At 47.3% G+C, this 27,968-nt stretch overlaps 1 protein-coding gene across 4 annotated transcripts in view; it reads right to left on the bottom strand.

The window, feature by feature from the left end:
- The window catches only part of SLC25A12 (solute carrier family 25 member 12), a 60,704-nt gene that overhangs the window by 4,631 nt on the left and 28,105 nt on the right, over nt 1–27,968 (bottom strand). For all 4 annotated transcript variants that reach the window (XM_083708419.1, XM_083708421.1, XM_083708420.1 and 1 more), the window contains exons 10-14: nt 25,023–25,107; nt 23,028–23,186; nt 18,844–18,896; nt 18,132–18,212; nt 2,279–2,419 (exon numbers count right to left, since the gene is read on the bottom strand). In XM_083708419.1, the coding sequence (XP_083564545.1) occupies nt 2,279–2,419; nt 18,132–18,212; nt 18,844–18,896; nt 23,028–23,186; nt 25,023–25,107 (519 nt within the window). The remainder of the gene's footprint in view (nt 1–2,278; nt 2,420–18,131; nt 18,213–18,843; nt 18,897–23,027; nt 23,187–25,022; nt 25,108–27,968) is intronic.

The raw sequence follows: 27,968 nt of genomic DNA, 5'->3' as shown, positions 1-27,968 counted from the left end.
ACGTTTCTGAGCACAATTCAAAGTGTTGATGCTGACCTTTAAAGCCCTAAATGGCCTCGGTCCTGTATACCTGAAGGAGCATCTCCACCCCCATCGTCCATCCCGGACACTGAGGTCCCGCGCTGAGGGCCTTCTGGCAGTTCCCTCACTGCGAGAAGTGAGGTTACAGGGAACCAGGCAAAGGGCCTTCTCGGTAGTGGCACCTGCCCTGTGGAATGCCCTCCCAGCAGATGTCAAGGCAATAAACAACTACTTTACTTTTAAATGACAACAGAAGGTGGTCCTGTTTAGGGAAGTTTTTAATGTCTGATGCTGTATTGTTTTTAATATTTGGTTGGAAGCCACCCAGAGTGGCTGGGGAAACCCAGCCAGGTGGGCGGGGTATAAATAATAAATTTATTATCATCATCATCATCATCATCATTATTAAACCAAAAGATTGCAACATTTTAAGTACTGGATGCATTTTTGTATATCTCAATATATTTATTTTCTTGGGTTCGTGAAAGTGAGGGCAGGGGAAATGCAATGAATGAAAGACATTCTTGCGTTCCCTCCCACTCCACCTGCCACGTCTGAACAGGAACGTCTTGGATGAGAAAATGCTATTGTGGCTCCAACTGAGGGTGCAGGGCTCTTTACAATGCGGGCAAGTGAAGAAAGCTGAACATGGATGAGCAAGAAAAGACTCGATGCTCAGACCGTATGAGTCCTTGGCTGCAAGATCTATTGGAGATGCTCAAAGGCTTTAAGTACCAATCACCCACAGCCGTCAGACTGAAAAAGGAGAACCACCACTTTGGTCGAAAGCCAGAATGCTTTGTTGTGTGGCAGTGTGTGCAGTGGAAGAAGGCATCTCTGGGCTTCGTTTATGGCCACTGTCCTTCTGAATTCTATGGGCAGGAGAGTCTACTTGTGATGATCCAACTGATACCTCCTATCACCAGTATGTAGCAACCTCTCTACTGCCACCCCTGGAACAGGCTCAGTGCCGACAGCAAAATCGGTAGATCATGAGACTCTTAATTTCAGGGTCATGGGTTCGAGTCTCACATGGGGCAAAATATTCCTGCAGTGCAGGGGGGTTGGACTAGATGACCCTCGTGGTCCCTTCCAACAGTACAATTCTATGATTCTAATGGTCAAGTCCATTAGCACAGCTTGTAGCAGTGGAATCAAAGCCATGCACATTGTCTTTGTGCCCCCCACCTCCTTTAAATCCCCAAATGATTTATAATCTGCTTCCTAAATCCATTCGCTCAATTCAAATTAATCTGGGATTCATTTTTAGCAACCCACTCACGCCCTCTTTTAAGACACGTGTGTGGTTTACAAGGAAAGGGTGACAAGGAACAATACCAGCCACCCAACTGCAGTGAAATCTTGCTCTGTGTATTAAAACATCTTTAGGAAAATGCTATAGCTATGCAGTTCCTGATGTCCTAACTTCTGGACGGAAGCTGTCACTCCAGACCCAAATTCTGTGCACAAAGAAACGCGTTAACACTGTTTCTCGGGAGCCCAGCTGCCTGCATCTGCTGAATTTACGTATTAGTCTCTTGCCGTCATGAAGGGTGTCGGAAGAAATAGTCTTCCGAGTTTAAGAAAACTAATAGCTTCCACTCCATTACCTCTGATCTGTAATGATGGAAGTAAGTAGACCTGCAGGGAAAGGATCTGTTTACTGGCATTCTGCTAAAAGTACCGTACGGTATGGGCCTCGCTGGGTTGGTTGCGGGTTTTATTCCTCCCCCCTCCCTTCACAAAACGAATTCATTATTGACAAATCCCATCACTTAACTTCTTAAAGATCTGAATTCTGCTAAACTACACTACTGTTTCGCCGCCGCCGTGTGATTAAGACAAAGAGAGCAGCCCGCTGTGAATGTAACAATAGAGATAGCGGAGACACGAAATAAATGCTAAGGCTATGTGGGCTGCCATAATAAACACAAAAGGGAAAGGAGAGGAAACTTTTTCTCCCTCTACAACACACCCCACCACCTCTTCCCACTGAAACGATCTGTGCCAGAAGCCAGCGGGTCCCCAAAGCCATGACTCCCTACGGCTCGGGATAAAAGCCCGTGGAAGAAAGCGAGGGAGTGTTTTTGTACATCCCACTGCCACTAATATAAATGTGGGTTTCTCTCCATTTTCAACCATGGGGCTACCCTGCAGGCAGAGATTGTTTTCAAATTTGAAAAGATTTACACACACACACACACACACACACACAAAATCTGAGCGAGTGCAATGCAGAAAGAGAGAAAATATACACCTTGTAAAGACCGAAAAGCCCCAAGTCCTTTAGAACGGTGAGGGCTCTAACTTTCGGCCCTGTGGTGATTTCTCCTGCCACTTGCAGCCGAATCTTGACAATCTCCAGGGGATTCGTGAAGATGACCTGAGACCCTCCTGCCTGCGAGAGCAGAACACAACACAATGTTAAGCGATTTCACCCCCAAAGAAACCCAAAATCCACACTTGATCCAACTCGCATCCACATTGACTATCGGGCAACGGCTTTAGGCAACTTAAGGTTTGCTTCGCTAGCTGATATTCTAGGGATCAGAGCTGCTACAGTTTTTGCAATTGATGAATATTGAGACGGCATTCAAAAGTGGGGCATCACAAGGAGGGTGGGTGTCAGAGCCACCCGTGGTCCCAGCTCACAAGAGACCTAAGTCCAGTCCAAGTTATATACAAAAGGTTTTATTGAAGAACATTGTTGGCATTACATCCAAGCTCCGTGGCTCCGGATCTGTTACTCTTAGATCGTAGAAGTCCCCTCTGAATCCGTCCCGCCTCTGCACCAGTTTAAGAGGCTTGTACTGCTCCACCTTTTCCTCTCCTTCCTTTTCCGCAGGGTCTTCCTGCCCCCCTGTGTTCCCTCCCTCCGGGACTCCCCAGAGGCTGAGTCCTCTGACGCCTGCTCCCCCCTCCTTCGCACTTTGGGACCAGGCTCCTCCCCAGGACTCTCCTCACTTCCGCGCGCCTCCACATTTGAACTTGGCGCGCGTACGTTGCCTCTGACCTTCCTTTCGACAGTTACGCTGCTCTCGGTGCTACTCTCCACCCCTTCCGGCAGGACGTCTTGCTCCGAACTCTTTCCCCCCTTTGTTTCCTGTTCTGCTCTTTCTGACACACTGGTAACTCCACCCCTTTCACTCCGTTCCGACAGAGGAGCCGGTCCCGATCTCCAACTCCCACTGGGGGTTCCCCCTCCGCTCTCCTGCTTCTGACTGCTTCCCCCTCTATCGCCCCTCGGCCTGGCCAGGGGGGCTCCCTTTTGGGAATCCTCCGAATCGCTTGACGGACTCTGAGACAACCTCGGGTCGTTGTCGTCCTCCTCCTCATCACCCTGGGACCCTTCCCCCTCGCTCTCTGTCTCTGAAACCCTGACATCCATCCCCCCCTCGAAGCCCCCCCTTCCCCCCTCCCGCCCATCGGGTGCAGGTTGTGGGAGCTGCAGCTCTTCGGAGGTAGATGCAGGATACAGTTTTTGTACTTCCATGTCCTCTGCTTGCAGTTCGGTGTATGAGTGTTCGAATTCGGGTTCTTCACCCAAAGTGTTCTCTTCTCCCTCTTCCATTGGCACTTCGTCTGGTGCTGCCGGCCAAGGTCCCGTCAGCCATTTCCTGCGCCAGTCTTCCTCTGGTTGCTCGTCCCACCAATAAGAGGGTTCTGTGTCCACCCCTGAGCACGATCCCCTGGGCGGGCTTGATTCTGGCGTTCTCTCCTCGGCGGAAGAAAACCCCCGGAAAGTACTGTCTGAAAGTGTGGGCGTAAAGAGCCAGTCATCAAAGTACTCGGCTGGCATGGGTCTATGCGGGAAAAGGGCATGGAACTTGTCTTTTAGAAGAGGTTCGTCTAAAGCGTAGTCCGGCACCCAACTGTTGGCACTGCTGGAGTACCCTCTCTGGCTAGAAAGTATTCTACCCCCTCTTCCCCCCATCTCGAGTCCAGGATTTCTGTGACCTCGTTGAGAGGTTCGGCCCTAGGCGCTCTCTCCCCCTCCGGTGACTTAATGTGTGGGTCCGGTACTGTTTCAGACTCCTGAAACCTGTGCGGTGCCTTGTAGGGAGTGAGCACCGACCTATGGAAGACCGGGTGCACTCTGGAACCTTCGGGGAGGGCCAGTCGAAAGGCTACAGGGTTGATTCTAGCCTCCACCTGGTACGGCCCTAACTGCCTGTGCCCTAGTTTCTTCTTGGCCAACGACTTGGCTGGCATCGCTTGGGCCGCTAACCACACCCAGTCCCCCACCTGGATGTCCTCCCCCACTCTCCTGTTTTTGTCTGCCTGCACCTTATATGCTTGCTTGGCTAGCTCCAAATGTCTCCGCAGCTCTTCGTGCACCTCCTGCAGCTCCGCTGCAAACTGGTCGGCCTCTTGCGGCACCCCCTCTCCTGGTGCCACGAACCCCGGAAAGGTTCTGGGATGACGACCGTTGTTCGCGAAGAACGGCGTCACCCCCGTGGACGCGTGCTTCGTGTTGTTATAGGCAAACTCTGCCATCGGCAGGTAGTCCACCCAAGCTGCGGGTCGCTGATTGGCGTAACATCTCAGGTACTGCTGCATGATCGCGTTGACCCTCTCAGCTTGGCCGCTGGTCTGTGGATGTCTCGCCGACGTTAGGTTGATCTTGATGTGCAGGATACCTAGAAGCTTCTGCCAAAAATTGGAAACAAACTGGCGCCCCCTGTCGGACAGGATGGACTGCGGCAGCCCATGCACCCTGAACACGTGATCGATGAAGAGTTTGGCAGTCTATTCCGCCGTCGCCATCTTTGCGCATGGAATGAAGTGCGCCATCTTGGTGAACAGGTCCACTACCACCAGTACCGCCGTCTTCCCTCTGGAGCTGGGCAGGTCAGTAACGAAGTCCAAGGCTACCCTCTCCCACGGTTGCTGTGGTGTTTCCAGCGGTTCCAGCAGCCCCGCTGGCTTCTGGTGTACTGGCTTGGACCTTTGACAAGTGTCACACCTGGCGACGTAATCCGCTACCTCTCCAAGCATCCGTGGCCACCAAAAGTCTCTTGCCACCAGTTCTATTGTCTTCTCCTTGCCGAAATGGCCCGCACTGGGGGCGTCGTGCAACTGCTGCAGAACCTTTGCGCGAAGCTCGTCGCTTGGTACGTAGAGGGCACCTTTGCGAGTTAACAGCCCGTCACGTAGTTGGAACTCTTCGTCTCTCTGCAAACCTCTGCGCAACTCCTCCATCTTGGATTGCACGAACTGATCTACTTGCAACGCGCGTCGCACCGCGTCCAGGTCTACTGTGATGGCAGCGCTTCTCCATTTCGTCATGCTTCTTCTGAGACGCAAGGACTGCAGCGGTGAGTTCAGAAACTGTAGTTTGCAGCGCTGTCAGCTGATCCTCCGCACTCATGGCTGTCACCGTTTGTGAGCTTTGCAAAAAAAAATTTTGCGTTCTTAGGGAGGGGACTTACTGTCAGAGCCACCCGTGGTCCCAGCTCACAAGAGACCTAAGTCCAGTCCAAGTTATATACAAAAGGTTTTATTGAAGAACATTGTTGGCATTACATCCAAGCTCCGTGGCTCCGGATCTGTTACTCTTAGATCGTAGAAGTCCCCTCTGAATCCGTCCCGCCTCTGCACCAGTTTAAGAGGCTTGTACTGCTCCACCTTTTCCTCTCCTTCCTTTTCCGCAGGGTCTTCCTGCCCCCCTGTGTTCCCTCCCTCCGGGACTCCCCAGAGGCTGAGTCCTCTGACGCCTGCTCCCCCCTCCTTCGCGCTTTGGGACCAGGCTCCTCCCCAGGACTCTCCTCACTTCCGCGCGCCTCCACATTTGAACTTGGCACGCGTACGTTGCCTCTGACCTTCCTTTCGACAGTTACGCTGCTCTCGGTGCTACTCTCCACCCCTTCCGGCAGGACGTCTTGCTCCGAACTCTTTCCCCCCTTTGTTTCCTGTTCTGCTCTTTCTGACACACTGGTAACTCCACCCCTTTCACTCCGTTCCGACAGAGGAGCCGGTCCCGATCTCCAACTCCCACTGGGGGTTCCCCCTCCGCTCTCCTGCTTCTGACTGCTTCCCCCTCTATCGCCCCTCGGCCTGGCCAGGGGGGCTCCCTTTTGGGAATCCTCCGAATCGCTTGACAGACTCTGAGACAACCTCGGGTCGTTGTTGTCCTCCTCCTCATCACCCTGGGACCCTTCCCCCTCGCTCTCTGTCTCTGAAACCCTGACAGTGGGGAACCACCGACATCCACTCTCAGCCTCCAGCTTTTATTCCGATGGTCCTCTGCCTAGCTGGTTCTGTAGGGCGTGTTTTAGTTCAGAAGACAAATATTCCCCAGCCCCTAAGCCAATCCTGTAACTTGAATAAGCTGAAAAGCAATATAAAATCTGTGTCAACCATCACAGAATGTACAGAGAGTTGAATACACTGACCTGCCTTTTTTATTTGTGTAAATGCTTTTTTTTAGGTTTTTATTGGTTGTTTGTTGTAAATGGCTTCAGCGTTTCTATGGTGTTTGTACGTTGCGTCACGTGCAAGACAGCGGGCGGACCCTTTGGGGCTGCGCGGAGCCTGTGGGCACCCAAGCCACCGCGTCACCCCCAGGAGAGATGCATGGCTCAGGCGCGTTACAGGCCCCGTGGTGAGTGCTGCCTGGCATTTTGTCACCCCCCCTCAATGGTGGCATCCAGGGCGGCCTGCCCCCCCCACCCTTCCTCCACCCCTGCGTGCAAGGGAAGCAACGAGTAAAAATTAATAACAGTGATAACAACAACAATATCAAATCAAATCAAATCAATCCAGAGACCCAACAAATCGTTACAAAGCAATACACAATTCATACAGCCTACCACCAGGTTAAGAAAGCATTTTGTTCAGAATATAGGAATCATTGGTTCTTGCAACCACCAATAAAAACTTTACCACTGCTAATGTTCTAGCATTTGTCTGGTCTTCCAACAGGAACCTGACATAGTGAGCCTCTGATTTTCCTGGGAAAGGTACCAGCAAGGGTAATATCAGTTCAGCCCAGGCTTGCTCATATTTTGCACAGTGCAGCAAAATATGTTTTATGGAATTGATGTCTTGAGCACACGAGCAAAGTCTGTCCTGGTAGGGACCTCCTCTCAACCTGCCATCCAACACTGCAGAAGGAAAGACGTTCAGTCTGGCTTTGGTGAAAAGCCTTCTATAATTTGGTACTGTCAGGTTTTTAATGTAAGATGTTAACTTAGAGACATGCCCATATTGTACTCCTACTGCCAGTGGACTACAGACTGTGTGTGATCGAGATCGCAAGTCACTGTGGGCATTATCCCATAATCTTTGCTTTAATGTCTTTAGGGCGCCTTCATAACCCAGGCAATACAGTGGGGGGGGGGGTGTGAAAGACCAGTAGAGGTGGCTTTTCTAGCCATGGTTTTCTGCCATTTGCTGACAAACTCCTCATTGGTCAGGTGTTGGTACAAACCCTTCCCTAGATCAAACGCTGAAATCCTGAGCCAATGTTTTAGGGCAGCCCACCATGCTTTAGTTGAAATTGCAATAATAAACAAATGTCTATTATGCCGTGCTTTCCTTCTTGGTACGGAACAAATAAGCAGGTTTTTCACTCAGTAGGTGGAAAGCCAGAGAGCTCACCCAGTCTTAGTGGGGTTTGCATGGCACTGCTGCAATTTTACACGCAGCCTAACACAGGAAAGCGCATTCTGAAAGCGCAGACAACCAGAGGCATGTGACTGGCTAGCTGCTGCTGATGTCACAGCAGCAGCGGAAGTGCAGTTCACTAGCCAAAACCACTAGCAGCCATGGCAAAATGACAGATAGAGGAAGGAAGAGCATTTCACCAGGAGGTGGTGAGGCTATGGCAACCAGCACTGTGCAAGTACACGGCTGCTGAACGGAGGGACAGACTATCAATGCCATCAAGGGCGACCCTACACTCAAGCCACTGGACTCTTGCTCATTGATGGACTTCCTCCACTAACGTGGAACAAAAGACTGAGGTGGAATAAAAGACAAGGGTGAAAAGGCCCGGCTATCACTGCACCTTCCGTCAGCTTTGACCGGTGGCCCCACTGGGACCTTCTCTGGACAGGGAAAGCCTTCTGTTGCCTATGTTCTGGCAACCTCTAGGCTGGATCACTGCAATATATGGGGCTGGCCTTGAAGCGAGTTCGGAAAGTGTAGCTGCTGAGGAGTCCAGCAGTTGGACTGTCGACCATCACAGGGTAGCCTAAACGTATAGCTCCAATACTGGCATGACTGCACTGGCTACCGAATAGTTTCCAGGCTCGGTTCAAAGGACAGGTTTTGCCCCCGATACTTCGCCGCCAGCCTCTCCCAACAAGAACCAACCGTCCAAACTCTGCAATCATCACCTGAGGCCCTTCTGTGCTCTGCAAGAGGTATGTAGGGTGGCAACACAACAGCAGGCTTTGATTCGTATAAATGTGCATTTTAGGTTTTTATTGGGAGAGTTGGCTGTTTCAGCATTTCTACTGCATTATAAGTCGCTTTGGTTCATTTCTGAGAGCAAAGTGACTAAGAAATATAAATAGGGACCATCGCTGCTGGAAGGGAGCATTAATTGCTGTTCTGCTTGTCAGTGTTTAATGATTTTGAGTGATGGCCAAAGGTGAGCTGAATGAAAATTGGCTTTTGCTACTGTAAATAATTGGCAGGGCTCTTAGGCTTGACTAGGAGAGCTTTTTACCATTTAAACTGGAAATTCATTGTTTCAGAGTGAATAATGGGCGCACCTCCATTACCACATCTGTTACAGTAAAAATTATATATTTTTTTTAAAAAGAAAAGGTGCGGGGGAAGATACAGACAGAAACAGATTGATATTACCAGTTTCCCCAGCCTGGGTGTGACACAAATTCAACAGCTGTCAAGTTGTTTTATATTTCATTAGCAAGAGCGCAAGCCCCGTCCCTCACAGGAGGTTTGCTGCATGAACCGCTCTCTCCCAAGTTGTGCGTTTTAACCTCAGACATTCACCAAGCGGCATTTCAAAATTTCACAGGGCGATTCAACGTGACAGTTTTGCTCCAGAAGCATGTAAACGTACTGGGAAGTGACATGTTTAGACTTTCCCTCGGCCCGCTATAGGTTTAACCACCCTTCACTTCTGGAAAAAGTGCAGGGGTCATCGTGGGACAGACGGCTGGACCGATCCGCCTACTCGGAAGGACTTGTCTGCCTCTACCAAAATTAAACCTGGATGTGATGCTGGCTGCGACACTTTGTTTTAAAATTATAATAATAGGCTCTGGGAAATTTTGGGGGGGGGGAGAGATTTTCACCAGCACAGCACCACAAAAGAAGAAATTTAAAACCCTTTCCTCCACAACCATGATCTCTCAGCAGTGTCATATACCCCTGCCATCTCTCCCTTGACATAGGTCATCCTAAGGGCAACCAAGGTAGTTTCAGGGCCTAAAAAGGTAAAAGCTAAAGGACCCCTGGATGGTTAAGTCCAGCCAAAGGTGACTATGGGGTGCGGCGCTCATCTCGCTTTAAGGCCAAGCTCCCACCCACCCATCACGATTTGCAACATATCGCTAGGACAAAAATTACGAAGCCAATTTCATAATTTTGGTTTTGGACAATATCTCGCCCAGCCCTAGCTGTGGGCATTGTAGCCAGCAGTTTGTTTGAGCTGTTTAACTGATGACACACACTGATAGCATAAGAATTTTGCAAAATATTTTCTCTTCCCCTCCCATTAGAAAAAACAAGGCAAAACTGACTTGAAAGGTGTAGATTTGTTCACTGAGTCATTAAAGATATTTATTGTAGAAATCTCTCTCTCTTTAAAAAAGAAATAGAAATTGAATTTGGCCAGACTAGTCATTTAAGATTGGTTCACCAGAGTTTACTGTGGTGCCTGTATATACGGGAAATTCTGTTTTGCAAGGCATTGTTTTGTTTTTATTTTTAATCTTTTAGAAATTAGAGTTCCTGCAGGGCTGGCAAAATAACCCTGTAAAAAAAGTCAAATAGATCAATTCATAAACATTTTTATTTTCGAAGGAGAGGGAGGGAGAAGCCAATCACGGCCCAATTAACTTCCCCAGTTCCTTTCGTGGAAAGCGGTTGAAATGGTGTTTTGCATGTACACAAACAGCAGCAAGCTCTTTAAAGGGACAGGATTTCAGAAAAATGCAGCTTTGACTGATGGAACCTGTATCAGTAGCTTCAGGTTTTTTGGGCTTCAGAACCGTGTTGATGGCCTGAGAAGCACAATGTAGCTTATTTCTTTTAATTAAAATGCACAATCTTGTCTAAGGCTCTGTGATGAGGCCGCAGTCCTAGGCTGTCATGTGTGAGGTCAGAGGGGAAACACACAGAAAATATTGCAAATTCCAACTTCAGCCAATTACCCCACCGCCGAGTCCCTCACAGTGAACTTTCAAAGCACCTCCGAAAATGTGTGCACGTCTTTCCTGCCTGTGCACATGACTAAGTGTGCGGCCATGAGTCCTGCAAGCAACACTATTCGGTGTGTTCCAAAATACACACCCCAAAAGTTGGCAGGACTGCCTGCTCTGACAGCAACCTATTCCAAGAGGTGACTGGTGGTGTCAACATTTAAGTCCTGTGGACTGAAGATGCACACATCTTCAAGTACTTGAGTGCAAGGATTCGGCCGCAAGAACTGCAGCACACAGAGGGCTGCACTGACCAACATCATGTTACCAGGCCAAGTTCAAAGTTGGCATAGGCTTACAGTGGTGCCCCGCAAGACGAACGCCTCGCAAGACGGAAAACCTGCTAGGCGAAAGGGTTTTCCGTTTTGGAGGCACTTCGCAAAACGAATTTCCCTATGGGCTTGCTTCGCAAGACGAAAATGTCTTGCGAGTTCCTGCGGGTTTTTTTTCCTCCCCCCCCTTTTCCTAAGCCCTAAGCCGCTTATCAGCTGATCCGCTAAAAGCCGCTAAACCGCTAATAGCGCTAATCCGCTAAGCTGTCAATGGGCTTGCTTCGCAAGACGAAAAAACCGCTATACGAAGAGCCTCACGGAACGGATTAATTTCGTCTTGCGAGGCACCACTGTATCTGCTTTGCTGCTATAGACCAGTTTACTTCAAGGATTGCCTTAAATGTGTCCCCTTGTTCACTTTGGTCTGTGGAACTCACACTTTTACAAGTGCTACACAATGCCCGTTATGCATCTGCGACGAGTCATTCCTTCAGTGTGGCAGCATCTGTGCTCTGGAACTCTCTGCCACTTGATATTAGGCAGGTGTGGCTTCACTATTTATTTATTTTTACATTCTGGATGAACAGGTTTTAATTTCAGCAAGCTTATCCAGACACACAAGTTAGTTACACTTATTTTAAAAGCTTCACTGATTTTAGCTTGGTTTTTAAAGATGGTTTTATGCATCTTTGATACTGGCGAATTGGAAAAATAAAAATGCGGCTCCCTTCTATGATTGAAGATTTATACAAACTTGCAACATATGAACATCTTGCATATAAATGAAGATGTGCCATGGACAAATTCAACAATATTTGGAATCCATTCTTACAAATACTGTAATAGGTTAAACACAGGTTCTGTTTCTCCTTTTATCTCTTTTATTTACGTCTCACCATGTTTAGTGCACATTTAATTATGTACTTTTTGAACTTAAAAAAAAGATGTTTAAAATCATTTTTTAAAAAGATGGCTTTATGCATACTTGTTTTTAACTGGCTTGCATGTTTTAGTCATGTTGCATATGGAAGCTTGGGGGAATTTATTTTTCAGCAACATGTTTATGGATTTTCTAAAGAAACAAATAAAGCCATTGCATTAGCAGAAACATTTCTTCCTGTGTAGATGGATTTTTTCATTCTGCCCCCCCCCCCCCAACTGCCCCTTAATCTGCTCTGGGAGAGGGGTGTCTCCATACACTCAGGAGCAGATTTAGGTAAGTGCGGGGGGACGGGGGACGGAGAGGGAGGGGAAGTTCCATTGCATGAGAGTAAGCCATTCTCATTGTGCAATGACTTGACTGGATTAATCTGGAATCCTAAAACTTTCCATCTTGGATCAGTGGCTGAGCTGTGGAATAATTTGTTCTAGAGTTCCATTCCTTATCTTAAGTGATGATCAGTGAAGGTAAGATCAGTTAAGGTGGAACTGGAACCCCTCTGAACAAGGTAAAGGTAAAGGACCCCTGGACGGTTAAGTCCAGTCAAAGGCGACTAGGGGGTTGCGGCACTCATCTCGCTTTCAGGCCAAGGGAGCTGGCATTTGTCCACAGACAGCTTTCCGGGTCATGTGGCCAGCAGGACTAAACCGCTTCTGGCACAACGGGACACTGTAATGGAAGCCAGAGCGCATGGAAACGCCGTTTACCTTCCCGCCGCAGTGGTACCTATTTATCTACTTGCACTTTGACGTGCTTTCGAAGTGCTAGGTTGGCAGGAGCTGGGACAGAGCAACAGGAGCTCACTCCGTCATGGGGATTCGAACCGCCGACCTTCTGACCGGCAAGCCCAAGAGATTCAGTGGTTTAGACCACAGTGCCACCTGCATCCCTATCCCTCTGGAGAAACATGACTTGACTCAGGCTCTGTGCAGCATATAGCATAATACTGGCACCCAACAGATGCCCCACTGTAGCAATGGCTATGGTAGCAGCATGGGTGTTATCACTGCTTTAGAAACTGAAATTTATTAAGGAGGGGAGACCAAGGAAACTTGCTTCCAAACCTTCAGTGGGGAGGGGGCAGAACACCTTGGAAAAAAGAATCTATGCAGACATTCTGACAGCGCATTGGCATGGCTGTGCTATAAACAACGGCCCCATTCAAATACAGTGTCCAAATAATAAGCCCGATACAAGCCCAGCTATTTGCACATGCAGAAAACGGTTCCTAAATTATGACAGACACCTTTTGGGGCAGCAACATGACAAATTCAATCCTGAATGGAGGTTATTCATACAGATCAGGAGTAGGAACAATTCAAGCTCCCTTGCTTAACCTTAACGTCATGTAAAATAAAGTCTCCACGAGGAACAAATGCAAAAAAACTCAAGCTGACAGCAAAGGTTATGAGAGAAGAGATGCAGTCTGAGATCCCACAGCAAACACCTTTTGACATGCCAGAGGCGGAAGGAAATGCACAAGTGACCCTGGAAGAGGAGACCTCTTGCCCTTTCCAATTCCACCCGTGAGGCACAAGACACAAAGGGGGAAGGGGGGGAGGCGCCTCGGCCCTGCCCCCAACACCCGCTTCCTCTTGCTGAAAACAGACAGCGTCCCGGACCAAAACTTTTACCATTCGGCTGCACTAGAATCACACACAACGTGAGGCTGCCTTAGAAAAGCATTTAGGAGCTTCGATACATGAGGAATGCAGGCGCTAAAATCTCGACTGGGGCAAGGTGCTGGGATCATGTGGCCCCTTTTATTGCGCCAGCTGTTTCAGAGTGCAATTTAGGGTGCTTTGTTGTTTAGTCGTGTCCGACTCTTTGTGACCCCATGGACCGGAGCACGCCAGGCACTCCTGTCTTCCACTGCCTCCCACAGTTTGGTCAAACTCATGCTGGTAGCTTCGAGAACACTATCCAGTCATCTTGTCCTCTGCCGTCCCCTTCTCCTTGTGCCCTCCATCTTTCCCAACATCAGGGTCTTTTCCAGGGAGTCTTCTCTTCTCATGAGGTGGCCAAAGTATTGGAGCCTCAGCTTCACGATCTGTCCTTCCAGTGAGCACTCAGGGTTGATTTCCTTAAGAATGGATAGTTTTGATCTTCTTGCAGTCCATGGGACTCTCAAGAGTCTCCTCCAGCACCATAATTCAAAAACATCAATTCTTTGGCGATCAGCCTTCTTGATGGTCCAGCTCTCACTTCCATACATCACTACTGGGAAAACCATAGCTTTAACTATACGGACCTTTGTTGGCAAGGTGATGTCTCTGCTTTAGGGTGCTAGTTATTTAGGGTGCTAGTTATTTAGGGTGCTAGTTATTACCTATAAGAAGCCCTAAAATGCCCTGGGACCAAGAAGAGAAGACTTTCTTTTAAATATATATTTTATTTTATTTTAAAAACAGCTTTACTGGGGAAGCGCTCAAACATTTGCCTTTCTGCAACGGATTGGTTCAGAGACATTTGTGCAAGTAGCGCTGTCCTTTTAGTATTTGGGGCAGAGGATGTGCCATTCAGAGCCAGAAAACCCTTAGGATTCCTCGTCTGCTACCCAAGGGGAGCTTAGTGGGAAAGCAAAGTTCCTGGGTTCAAACCCCAACATCTCCACATACGGCTGGGAAATACATCTTTCTGAGATGCTCTGCCAGCCAGAGTAGGCAATGATGAGCTCAGCTTTTGATGTTCAAATATTGTGAATGACGGACTACACTTCAGTTTAAAATGCCTTGAGCAAAAAGAGACAGAGGTAGTGCTTAATGAAGACTTGCCCATGCTAGAAACATGTTTTGGTACAAAACGATATTAAGTTAGTAACCCTAATAATCAAAGTTCATTACCGAAACAGAAATCACTAAGATTCCTTACTGAACACATGTCGCAGCATGGGGGAAAATAGCCTAATGAATGCATACCTGAAAACATCCTCAAGCAATTTTTTTTTAAAGGAACTCAAGTCTAATTTAAAATGTGCATACATTTTCATAAAAATTATACTGCCATTAGGCTGTGTGGGCTTCCTCATGAAACCACAGCAGCCCCCAGCAGTTTATAGCTGACTTGGGGGGGGGGGAGTGGGGGGGAGAGAAGTCAGCAGATGTGTCAGGCCTTTGAATTACATTTATTTGCGGGGTTGAGGGGTCTCTTCCATATAACTGTAGCTGCTTCTAATGGGCCTTCAAAAGCGAGATTAGGTTCTCTCTGGGGTACGGCTATAACTCGCGCAGTTGTTGCCTTTCCCAAACGTGGGTTTGTACGCTGACAAGCGAAGGCTGGGGTATCTACAGGGCTGCCATTTCTAATCAGGGAGAAGTAAGAACAGCATCACTCCAGGGCTGCCTCTTTGAATTCGGAGTTTGCAGAGGTCAACAGCCTCATTGCCCATGGTTTTGGTGACAAGCTGAAAAGATTTCCATCCAGCCTGTTCAACTGGAAGGTATTAAGAGTTCCCAGATCCAAACCCAGGAGGGCTCCTGCCTTTGGCCACAGCTGCACCATACATATAAAGCATTATTACAGCACTTTGACAGAATCCTGGGCGCTGCAGTTTGTTAAAGGCGCTGAAAGTTGTTAGGAGAGCCCTATTCCTCTCACAGAGGTACAGTTCCCAGAGTTCCCTGGGAAGAGGGACTGCTGTTTAAACCACTCAGCTCTGTGACGGGAATACAGTCGTACCTTGGAATCCATTCCAGAAGTCCATTCGACTTCCAAAACGTTTGGAAACCAAAGTGCGGCTTCTGATTGGCTGCAGGAAACTCCTGCAGCCAATCAGAAGCCCCGTCAGACGTTTGGCTTCCAAAAATAGTTCGCAAACGAGAACAGTCACTTCCGGGTTTGCAGCGTTCAGGAGCCAAAACTAAGCTGTTCGAAAACCAAGGTATGACGGTAACTCTCAGCACCCTTCTCAAACCATGGTGCCCAGGATTCATTGGGGAGAAGCAGGGTTGCTTAAAGTGGCGTAATAGTGCTCTACATATATGGTTCAGGTGTGGTTCATGGTTTTAGATGTGCTTGTTGTTGTTGTTTAGTCGTTTCTGACTCTTCGTGACCCCATGGACCAGAGCACGCCAGGCACTCCTGTCTTCCACTGCCTCCCACAGTTTGGTGAAACTCATGTTGGTAGCTTCGAGAACACTGTCCAACCATCTCGTCCTCTGTCGTCCCCTTCTCCTTGTGCCCTCCATCTTTCCCAACATCAGGGTCTTTTCCAGGGATTCTTCTCTTCTCATGAGGTGGCCAAAGTATTGGAGCCTCAGCTTCAGGATCCGTCCTTCCAGTGAACACTCAGGGCTGATTTCCTTAAGAATGGATAGTTTTGATCTTCTTGCAGTCCATGGGACTCTCAAGAGTCTCCTCCAGCACCAGAATTCAAAAGCATCAATTCTTTGGCGATCAGCCTTCTTGATGGTCCAGCTCTCACTTCCATACATCACTACTGGGAAAACCATAGCTTTAACTATACGGACCTTTGTCGGCTTAGAATGGATAATAACATTAAGCACAACCGAGTCTACTGTTTCACCAAAGTGAGGACAGAAGCTACATAGGAAGACAGATGCTTTTCAACTCAACTCTTTAAAAAGGTACTAAAAGCACTATGATGCCACTTTATGTGGCGAACCATCCTGACCTTTACGTACAAAGGGCGATGTACAAATAAATAGTAAACAATAAAAATGCAATACCTTTGCAGGGTCCGGGTTTGACAATTCAACAGGGACCTTCCCCAAACGCTTTAAAAACAGCAAGCCAAGCCTGAGTGTATATTTGAACAATGAACCCATGGTGAAATTGGGCTAAGTGTGCTCACCAAAACCAGCCAGCATTCATTCAAATGGCTGTCGGTTCTCTGAGAAACAGATTACCTGCCTCCAGCCTTTGCATCTGTTACTCTCCACACTCTGGGGGGGGGGGGGTACATTTCTGGTTCCTGAAGGGTACAGTAGAACTGAGGTGGGCAGAAAGAGCAGCTGCCCTTCAATAAGAAATGTGTTAGAGTGGAACTCCTTGCATTTCAATAAGATTCAAGCTGCACTGGAATCAATGCGTCCTGGAAAATGTCAGTGATATATTGTTCTGAGAAGGACGGCAGCTCACCTTGGTGGTGGGCCATTCGCTTTGCACCCAAAAGGTCTCAGGCTCAACCCCTTGCTTCTGCAGGTAGGACTGGGAGAGACCTGTGTCTGAAGCCTTGGACAGCTGCTGCCAGTCAGTGTAGACAACAATAGACTTGATGGACTGACCTGGCACAAGGCAGCTTCCTATATACAATGTACAATGGAACACTTAAAACTCCCACTGATTTCACTGGGACAGAATTAGGCACCTGCTTAACTCTCTCCCATGGAAATCAATGGAGCTCATCAATGGCCGTGCATTTACTGTATTTTTCGCTCCATAAGACGCACTTAGTTTTTAGAGGGGGAATGCAAGGGAAAAAATATTCTTTAAAGGGAGCACTGAGCAGAGCCTGTATGCATCCCAGGCCCTGCTCAGCGCTCCCTTTCAGGAGCCGCATGGAGCGTGTGTGTGGCGCTTGCAGGCTTTTCCCCAAGGAGGCTAAAAAGCCCCCAAGCACCGCAGTGTGCTCTGTGCAGCTCTTGGGGGCTTTTGCAGGAGGTGGAGGAAAAGACAGAGCTCTGTCCCTTCCCCCACCTCCCGCAATAGCCACGTGCTAAGCCAGAAGCCAGGACAGCAAGCGGGATCGCTGCGCAGCGATCCCTCTCGCTGTCCTGGCTTATGGGATAGCCGCGCGCAGCCTCTCCCAGGCAGCAGGATGAAGGCTCCCCCAAAAGCCGCGCTCCCTTTTCCCTCCTCGGGGAAAAGCCCCCAAGAGCCGCACACACGCTCCAAGCGGCTCTTTAAAGGGAGCGCTGAGCAGAGCCTCCCGCCTGCATTTGCTCCATAAGACACACACACACACATTTCCCCTTACTTTTTAGGAGGGGAAAAGTGCGTCTTATAGAGTGAAAAATACAGTGCATTGTTACTTACATAAATGTCCTCTTGATTAAAAAACAACAACTGGAGCCAGATAAATCCTGTTGCAAGCACACAACGGATTTGCTCTGCAGGAGACAAATAAAGCTCCTCTCCACCTTTCAGACAAAAGGAACTCTTCTGCCGAAAAAACCGAGAGAGCTCTACATCTCTCTCTCTCTCTCAATATATATATATATACAGCCGTGGCTTTCTCACGGTCATTTTCTCCAGCCGGTGTTGACAATCAGAGCTGTTCTGTGGGGGAAAACAACCTGACATTTCTAACAACAGGTCTGTGCTGATGGTAGTAATGTAAAGAGATGCCCTGCTTTGCTGTAACCTGCTCCACGTAGCAGCCGGCAGTGGAAAAGGTGTCAACAGAAAGGGACAAACAGCACCAAAATTGCAGCAGCTCTTCCCATGACACAGCGATAAAATTGTTGTGTCGGCAGTCATTTTAATATGGGGACAAAGTGGGAAAGGTGTGCTCCTTCCCATGGCAGGGATACTTACGCAGCCTCCCGCAAGGATCTCTGCATACAGTGGAATGGAACCGTCTCTCTGCGTGAATTTGTCTCTGACGAAGTCATTGACCTAACAGAAAGACATAATTAATACCATCAGGCCCCAATTCCACCTTCCTCGTCTACAGTTTTATTCAGGAGATCTAAAAACAATATTTGGATATTTGGATTTGATATCTGGAATCCATTCTGACAAATTCTGTAATAGGTTAAGATCTGGTGAAGTACAGTAACAACCTGGTAAAGTACATGGGTTTTGGGTTCTCCCCACCTCCTCCCGTTATTTTCTCTTCTACACAGGTTCTGTTTCTCTTTTTCTTTTTCTCTCTTTTATTTACATCTCACCATGTTTAGTGCACATATAATTGTGTACTTTTTGAACTTTCAATAAAGAATTATTTCATTTTTTTTAAGGAGATCTAAAAACAAGAGGCTAGAGTGTGGCAGTTCCTGGCACAGAGAAATCACCTGAGAAACGTTTTGGGTGTTCTTCAAAAATAAATATTTCTCCCCCCCCCCAAAAAAAAGAAAGCCGTGCAAAAGTGTCGAGCTATCCTCACTTCAAAGTATCTTTATGTTCACGTTTTTAATACAGCATTTGGACTTGTATGTACGTTTGGAGCTGCTTTTGAGGAGAGTCTCCTCCAAAAACTGGATCGAAAACCCTCTAAAGAAAATTATTTAAAAATAAATATACTCACTGTAAGCTTAATGGCTTTTTCTGGAGCGACACCAATGAGCTGTGGAAGCAACCCTAGACAAATGGAGCAAATGTATCACAATTAGACACGCTCAAGTTTGCTGGCACGACATCTAGGGTGCTTTGCCCTTAAATAGCCTAACACATCCATTTCCCCACAGAGGTTTTCCTTTGACATCAATGATGTTTCTACATATGGAGCTGGCCATTCCGCTATGTGCCCATTGCGCCGTTTTGCAACTGAGCATTTCAAGACTTCTTTCAGGGCTTGCTGGCGCTGCATTTTCCTAAGTCTATTGCCCGATATCAGCTGCCTGCTATGAACTGAAATCAGCTTTATTGCTGCTGAGTTATTCCCAAACGCCTCTTGCGGGATGCTCAGAGCACGCAGTGTGCCTTTCTTTTAACCGCAAGATGCTGCTCCTTGTCGATTTGATCAATCGGCAATCAGTCACTAGGTGGTTTCATTCATTCCCAATCAAGTCCTGCCGCTTTTTACTTCTTATTTAAACTGCTGCTTGGAAACAAAATTGAAATGCCAGGACGTCTAGCGAGCTCTGTAGACACTCCAGTCAAGCGTCATTATATACACAGTCAGGCAATACCATTTCCTATAGTTAACCTAATTCATAAGAGAAAGACAGTGGCTTGGATCCAGAGAAGTGAAAGTGAAACGGAACTTGAAGAAAGTTCTATTCCCACCCACCCCTTTCCCCATTCTTCACTCTGCATTCCCTGAATGGCATGGGATGGAGATCCATGCAACGGTCACCTCCAGGCTTGACTACTGTAATTCTCTCTATGTGGGGCTGCCCTTGAAGCTGTCCCAGAAACTCCAGCGGGTGCAGAATGCTGCAGCGAGGCTCCTCACGGGGTCTCTGCCATGGGAGCATATTCACCCAGTGCTCTTCCAGCTGCACTGGCTCCCAGTGGAGTACAGGGTCAGATTTAAGGTGCTGGTTTTGACCTTTAAAGCCCTTCACGGCCTAGGACCCTCGTACCTACGGGACCGCCTCTCCCGGTATGCCCCACAGAGGACCTTAAGGTCCATACATAGCAACACCCTAGTGGTCCCAGCCCCTAAGGAAGTTAGACAACCAGAGCCAGGGCCTTTTTAACACTGGCTCCGGCCTGGTGGAACGTTCTGCCTCATGAGACCAGGGCCCTGCAGGATCTGATTTCTTTCCGCAGGGCCTGTAAGACAGAGTTGTTCCGCCTGGCCTTTGGCTTGGAATCAGCCTGATCCCCTCCCCCTCTTTCCTTTTCTTTCTCCTCCTGTGATGAGGCTGCATTTTAACATTTTAATGTTTTACTGTTTCAATATTTTAATGTTGTATTCTAATCTTGTTTTTAAGTTGTATTCATTCAACTTGTTTTATTATGGCTTGCTAGCCGCCCTGAGGGTGGGGAGGGTGGAGTATAAATAAAAATTATTATTATTATTATTATTATTATTATTATTATTATTATTATTAGAAATCACCCAAAGTTGGACTGAGCTCCAGGCACATAAGATGCTTCCACTTCATTTTGGGCAACTTCCTCTTTTCTAGCGCAACACACTTTCCTCCATTCCCATACCAATCTGGCGTTCTGGGGAATGTTTATGGGAGGTGAAGGGGCTAGGAGAAAGAGAAAAATCCCCTCCCATGAGTTTTCTCCTGTGTGCAGTTCTCAGTATCCAGGCCAACACTACCAACATCTACACACAACGCTCTCTTTTCACTACCTAAAAGAAAGTAACTTCTAAGACCAATGCAACCGTCTACTTTGTTACTTACATCGTTAAAATGGAGAGACAGAAGTTTTAAGCACTAGGAGGAAAAGTTAGTGTTAAGTTACAAAAGAAGATGAAGTTGCTGGATTTTTTTCCCCCAGTTAAGTGCAATGTGAGGCTATCAGCATCAAAACACATACATACTTGCACCTGTTTAAAGATAGATTGTTTGTCAAGCGAAGTTTCTTTGGGTATAACATAGTCACAGGTTGAGAACCAGGAATTTTGGGGTGGCCAGGCCATAGGGTACACTGGAAGTCAATGTGAAACAGCAAAAACATGAATTAAGTGCCATCTACTGTATTTTATTTAATGGATTTGTTTTAATAAAATAAAATGGGGAGGGGACATTTTAAGTGTCATGTGCTTGAATGTTGTTTTTTCCCCCGTTCCTGTGACACCGGACTCTCTGCCCAGAAAAGGTGAGTGATGGGAACAGGTTTGACGACCTATGAGCTCCTTTCTTGCCCTGCAATAATTGGCGGGTACTTTTCCAGCAGCAGACCTGTTTAAGAAAACAGATCAGCAGAGGGCAGCCTTCGCTCGCTTGGCTTTAGATGAAGCATCTTGCCACTTTTAATCCAGTCCCTTTCCAACCTAGACAGCAGGCGCATGTGTTACCTGTCTCCCTGCCGTCGCCCTGGCCCAACTTTCGCAAAAGCTGACAGAACTGTAATAAAGTGCTGATTCACCCCACTGCCGTTTCAAGGGAAATGAAGTTCATCTGCTGAGCGGTCTGCGAGCCGACTGCTGGAAGAGCAGGCCGATTCTGTGCAATGAGGCCGTTTCCCCGCTAGCAGGAAGAACGGCGGGTTGTTCACACCCTTGCGTCAGCAGCGGCAACAGAATGCCATTCTCTGCAGTAGCTCTCGCTGCTTAAAAGCCATGTGGGGTTTACCTTCCACACCACGCAACTCCCTTCTCCTAAGAAGCCCAAATGAAATGTGCGTGTAGTACCTACACACGCACGGAAGCAGATCAGCAGCTAATGTATGCCGTGGCTTAGTTTCTTTCAATGCAGTCCTTTTTGTCTGAGGCTTAACAGACTTATTATGCTGGGGGAAAGGTAGTTATTAAACACACAAAGGGCGGTTGACAACAAGAAAAAGAAATGCTGATCTCCCAGCCTGAGTCTCTGATCCCCTATTAAAAGGATATTTAGCACAGTAGTGCCTACCGCTAAAGGAACTAATAGACAGTAACACCTGGAGGCACTCCTCCCACCGCCATTAATACACAGCTAAATACAGCGCATGTGTGCGCGCACAAACACACATATACAGGATCAACGGCTATGAGTCATGATGCCTACATACAATCTTCAGGATCAGAGGCAGCAGCGTGTCTCAGAATACCAGCTGCTGGGGTAAGATAAGCGAGAGAGAGAGAACGCTCTCATGTCTTGCAGATGGACTTCCCATCAGCAATTGGTTGGTGCAACTGCAGAAAACAAGGACAGGGGACTGGATCAGGGTTTCCCTCCCTTTTACCTTCCCAAACGTGGGTCTCCCAGCTGTTTTTGGACTACAATTCCCATCATCCCTAGCTAGCAGGGCCAGTGGTCAGGGATGATGGGCGTTATAGTCCAAAAACAGCAGGAGACCCAAGTTTGGGAAACCCAGGACGAGATGGACCTGTGATCTGATCCAGCACAGGGCTCTTCTTATGCATTCTCATCCTCTTGACTTATACAGGCACACATAGACACACACTGTACTTCATGCAGTCTTAGAGCAGAATCACCCTTTACATGTACAAAAACTGCATGGCGAACTACACATGTGGCGCTATCATCTGTGGAGAGGAAAAGGAATCAGGACCGGCTTGTGTCCTGACTGCAAAGGCACAGAGTCACTTTGCTGAATGTCAAACCCGTGTAATTTTTCTGCCTGAGCTTTAAAGTATGAACAGAGTACTATATTCTGCAATGAACCATCGTGGAGGCTTAGACTGTAGGTAAGACTTGGTTCTGGAGTTTGGTTCCAGGATGTCGAAATCCTAGGAAATAAGATTTGTCGGGCAACCTTGGGCCGGTCATTGCCTCTTATCTTAACTGACCTCACAGGGTTATTGTGAGGAGAGAATGGAGAAGAGGGGAACAACACACACATGTTGAGCTTCTTGCAGGAGAAGGCGGCATATAAATGTATGTAATAAATAAAATAAGTAACTTAAGATGTGTGTGCACACGAAAGCACAGAAAAGCACCTAACAGATATTAATCTATACAGCACCTTCAAGGTACACAGTTTGAGAGTTTTGCAGTTTTATAAGCCAAGAAGTACCCAACACACACAAACACAGCTCCCTATCCCTCAAGAGTTTCCTTGCACTGTTTAGGCACCTGCACAAAAGCCATTGAAAAGTCAACCGCAGGTGTATTGGACTGACGCGTTTCATCTGCTCACCTCTGTACAGGCCAAAAGCGCCTTCGTAACGCAGAACTTTCTTGAAACAATCAAAGCTGTTTTTGTACATCAGCTCTCCCACCACGGAGCCGGTTGTGCGCTGGTTCTGCATGCGCGTCTTCACCAGATCAATAGGGTAGACGGCGGTAGCTCCTACGGCTGCAAACCAAAAGACAACGAAAGTTTTATATTCCAATTTTTCACTGTGCCCACACAAAACATGCTACTGTAGGTTAAGTGCTGCCTCCTTCTGCTCTTGTTTTTAGGTTTGTTGCGATTGCTTTTATCTGGAGTGTGGATTTTAGCTGTGTTCACTCTCTAATTTTATTTGTGCACTGCTCGGAGAGGTGATTTGTTTTTTAAGCAAGCGGTTTATAAATCTTCTAAATAAATTAATAAATAATTATGAGATATATGAACGGTGTTACAGGAGCCCAGAGACATAAAGGACTTTGATGGAGAACAGAGTGAAATGTAGCACTTAGGACAGGAAAAATATGAAGGACCATAGAAGACAACTCCTAAGGGCAAAGGGGTCTTTGCGGCCCCCCCCATAAAATATTTGAGAGGGCACCCGCCCCAAATTGATGGTCATTGCCATTCAAATGGTGTACATGCACGGCGTCATGTGATCGATTATGCGGGACAGGGCTTACCTGCCCCCCTCCATATTTTATTCAAGTTGGCACCCCTGTGAAGGACACTCTGCTTATGCCCATGGAACTCTTACCCACAGTCCTGGGTGGGAGCGTGGGGTAACTAGGATTGCCTGGTAATCTGCATATGTTCTCCATTCATACTTCACATTTTCCAGGGCTGAATTCTGATGCGGAAAAACCGGCTTAACCACTCAAGCCTTTGCCTAAAAATGAAGCTCAGATCGCAAAACATTCCTTCCAACCTCACTTCTGAACAGCGCTGAGATGGGGAGAAAATTCTTTGGAAATGTTTGCATTTTGCAGGAAAGCTCTCTGGGCAGAGGGAAGCCCTGATTTTCCTTGCTGAAGAGAAGCCAATACTGAAAAATGTGGCCTAGCAGTCAGGGTGTCTCAAACGATTAGGAGACTGATGGATGCAGGCCTTCCAAACAACAACAAAAATCATCTCGTTACAGAGGCTCATTAAGCTGGAGATACGCTTCATCACAACATCCTGCATTCCCCTTTCACCCTAGTCCCAAACAGTTGCTGTTCTCTGCAGCGGAAGGAGTACAATTCAGCTTAAAACGGCAACTGCTCAGGTGGGTATGAAAATCTACAGTAAACAGAATACAGACTATCAGCTGGAGCACACGGAGCACACATAGGTGTGTTTCATGGCCTCTTGTTATGCCCCTTTCATAATATTGTTTTGCAATATTATCATAAATCAGTAGTTGACTAATGTCTATATATACCGTATTTTTCCATGTATAAGTCGCTCCAATGTATTTTGGGGGACTCCAAATTAAGAAAGCACCCCTCAGCACTACCCGTGTATAAGACGAGCCCCCATTTTAAACCTAATTTTTTGGTAAAAAAACCCCACCCAGGTCTTACACATGAAAAAATACGGTAAGTCTCAACCAAATTATATACCAAAAATGAAACAAGGGAGCAGGAAAAATGTGATGTCTTCAGCCTCTTTATTAAAGACACTGTATTTGTCCCCGGTCTTCATTTCCCTTTCTGAGTTTGGTATCAATACCATCAAATATAATTAAGAGGGGAGTCCGAGGCTATATCTGAGAAGTCTGTCGTTCTGCAAATTTTGCTCCAAAGACTGTCTGGAGCCTGTAGTGCCAAGGTCATGTTCTGTCAGGACTTCTGATCATAGGCTTGGGCTTTTTTTTTTTTTAATAAGTAACAATAAAGAGCTCTCTTCAGAGCTCCACCATTCCTACCCTGGGGGTGGGAGGGACAATGAACTCCAACTTAGCTGATCTGCAAGCAGCCCGGCTAGATAATATTACAGCAATCCCAGCTTGAAAACAGCACACAGAGACATGTCACTCACCTCCAGCAATTGAGCCCAGAGTGAACCTGTAAGCCGACTCAGCTACCTGGAGCCAGACAGGTCTGCCCAGATCACCGTAAGATTGCTGTGAGTGAAGAACGGGGGTCGGTGGAGCGGGGGGGGGGGGGAGAGGGAGGGACAGAGAATAAGACATGAAATTGGGCAAAAAACCCCCAAAATGCTGTTATGAGAACTGAAAGCAGCTGTGCACTGAGCTTTAAGTAAGAATAAAAATGATCAGGCAGCTCTCTTAAACACATTAACCGGGGGTGTACTTCTAAGGATTGCACTTCCATCTCTCACACATCCCAGAGACGGCGCAACTGAAAAACTGATTTGTGAAGATGCACACAGAGAACAATGACTTTCTCTCGTTCCCACGTTTACAAGATATACTGCTAGGTAATGCTCAGCACTCAAATGCCCTTTTGCGTGCAACGCGATTTAAAGTCTGTGCTCATGGACCGCGGGAACCAAGGCACTATTGGATTTTATGGTGAAACCAGATGTGGATGAATTAAAAACTGCAGGCCTGCTGAAGCATTTCCAGCTGACGTTTGTCCTGTACTCCATGGACTCTTTTTCATTTATACTTCACTGGCCATGCTTGGGTTGTAGCAAAACTCAGGTTTGCTCCCCTCCACCTCTGAAACAGTCTTTAAACCAGACGTTTCTGTTTTAGAAACACCACTGTTTAGCATTTTGCCCGAACACTAGTAAAGGTAAAGGGACCCCTGACCACTAGGTCCAGTCGTGGTCGACTCTGGGATTGCGGTGCTCATCTCACTTTATTGGCCGAGGGAGCTGGCGTACAGCTTCCGGGTCATGTGGCCAGCATGACTAAGCCGCTTCTGGTGAGCCAGAGCAGCGCACGGAAATGCCGTTTACCTTCCCGCCGGAGTGGTACCTATTTATCTACTTGCACTTTGACGTGCTTTCGAACTGCTAGGTTGGCAGGAGCTGGGACCGAGCAACGGGTGCTCACCCCGTCACGGGGATTCGAACCGCTGACCTTCTGATCAGCAAGTCCTAGGCTCTGTGGTTTAACTCACAGCGCCACCCGCGTCCCTCTTACTAAACACTAAACTGAACACTAAACTGTGGTTAATCTATGGTTGGTGGAAAGATTAACCATCATTCAGGTTCAGCCGTGACAACAAGCCGAAATTAGATGAAAAGGGAATTGAATGCCTCTAAGTTCTTCCTCCCTACCACGCCAAAGAAGGATTAGGAGGGAGTCCATGGCTCACTGCCAACCATCCTCATATTGCTAAACCATAGTTTACCATTATGTGTGAACTCAGCCTGTGTTTCTTCATTTCCTTGCAATCCTCATGAAATCCTAGCAAAACTGTGCACTGAGGTGAGTCCTAAGCATATGTCACCCTGAGCCTGTCTTCTCCTCCCTTCTAATGGAAATATAACTTTAAGCCTATTTATGAAGGCGCTTACTATACCCCGCCACGCGCCTGGATTCACATAGGATATGCAAATTAGTATAATTAATGCTATGGCTTTCAGAGCATGAATATTTATAAATAGAAAATTACTGTCACTGGCATCACTCCGTGAAGCCACTGTACACAGATATTTAGCAGCTAGACAAAAGAAAATCTTTCCGTGAGAATATCAGCCACAACTATGATTGAAAGACTGGCAGCGTCCCCTTCTTTTATCTTTGCCAACTGGGCGGAAAGGGTATGTTAATAAAAATATTTTTAAAAGTTACGACTTCCGTTATTTAAGATTGCTCTCTGCAGCCAAATTCCCCTTGCACAGATCGCACTCTTCATTAGTCTAATGACCTGTTCTCATGCACTGCTGTGCTGACATGACACTGCAGGGCATAGAGGTCCCAACACTAGACATTGCCTCCTTCTCCCCTTAGGAACATAGGACCGTATATAGAGTCAGACCACTCATCCATCTAGCTCAGTATTTGCTTACTCTGACTGGCAGTGTATATCTCGTGTTTCAGGCTGGGAAGATCACCAGCCCTGCCTGGAATGAGACTGGGGGAGGGAGTGAACCAGTGCTGCCTCGCCTCCTTACTGGCCACCGGATGAAGAAGAAGAAGAAGAAGAAGGAGGAGGAGGAGGAGGAGAACCGTTTGGATTTGATATCCTGCCTTTCACTCCCTTTTAAGGAGTCTCAAAGCGGCTAACATTCTCCTTTCCCTTCCTCCCCCACAACAAACACTCTGTGAGGTGGCTTCAGAGAAGTGTGACTAGCCCAAGGTCACCCAGCAGCTGCATGTGGAGGAGCGGAGAAGCGAACCCGGTTCACCAGATTACGAGTCTACCGCTCTTAACCACTACACCACACTGGCTCTCCACTGCACTCACACTGGATGAGGCTCTCCACTGTCATCTCACTTCTGAGAAAGGCACTCTGGGAGAGGTGGCTGGGAGAAGGCCAGCGGATTGGGAATTATAGGGATAGAACTACCTAAATTGTACAGAAATTTATTCATGTACGAGACTACAGCGGCAAGAATGTCACTTGCCCCAAAATGGAAAGCAGAAGAAGTCCCAGTGAAGGAAGAATGGATACAAAAACTTGTGGAATATGCAGAAATGGTGAAACTTACTGGAAGAATAGGAAAGCAAGATAACAATTTTTTTTATAAAAGAAGGGAAATGGTTTATTGAATATTGACAAATTTTAAACAGATAAAAACAATGGCAAGATTATTGTACGGTGGTACCTTGGTTCTCGAACCCAGAAATAAGTGTTCCGGTTTGCGAACATTTTCCGGAAGCCGAACGTCCAATGCGGCTTCCGCTTAAGTGCCAGAAGCTCCTGCAGCCAATTGGAAGCCGCGCCTTGGTTTTTGAACTGTTCCAGGAGTCGAACGGACTTCTGGAATGGATTAAGTTTGAGAACCAAGGTAGCACTGTAATAACCTGCAGCTACATAAGAGCATATATTTAAAGAAGATAAATA

This window comes from Podarcis gaigeae (assembly GCF_964106915.1).
Source record: "Podarcis gaigeae genome assembly, chromosome: 1".
Taxonomy (NCBI): Eukaryota; Metazoa; Chordata; class Lepidosauria; order Squamata; family Lacertidae; genus Podarcis; species Podarcis gaigeae.
The sequence above is the reverse complement of the archived record's forward strand: the minus strand, read 5'-3'. Positions and strand labels throughout refer to the sequence as shown.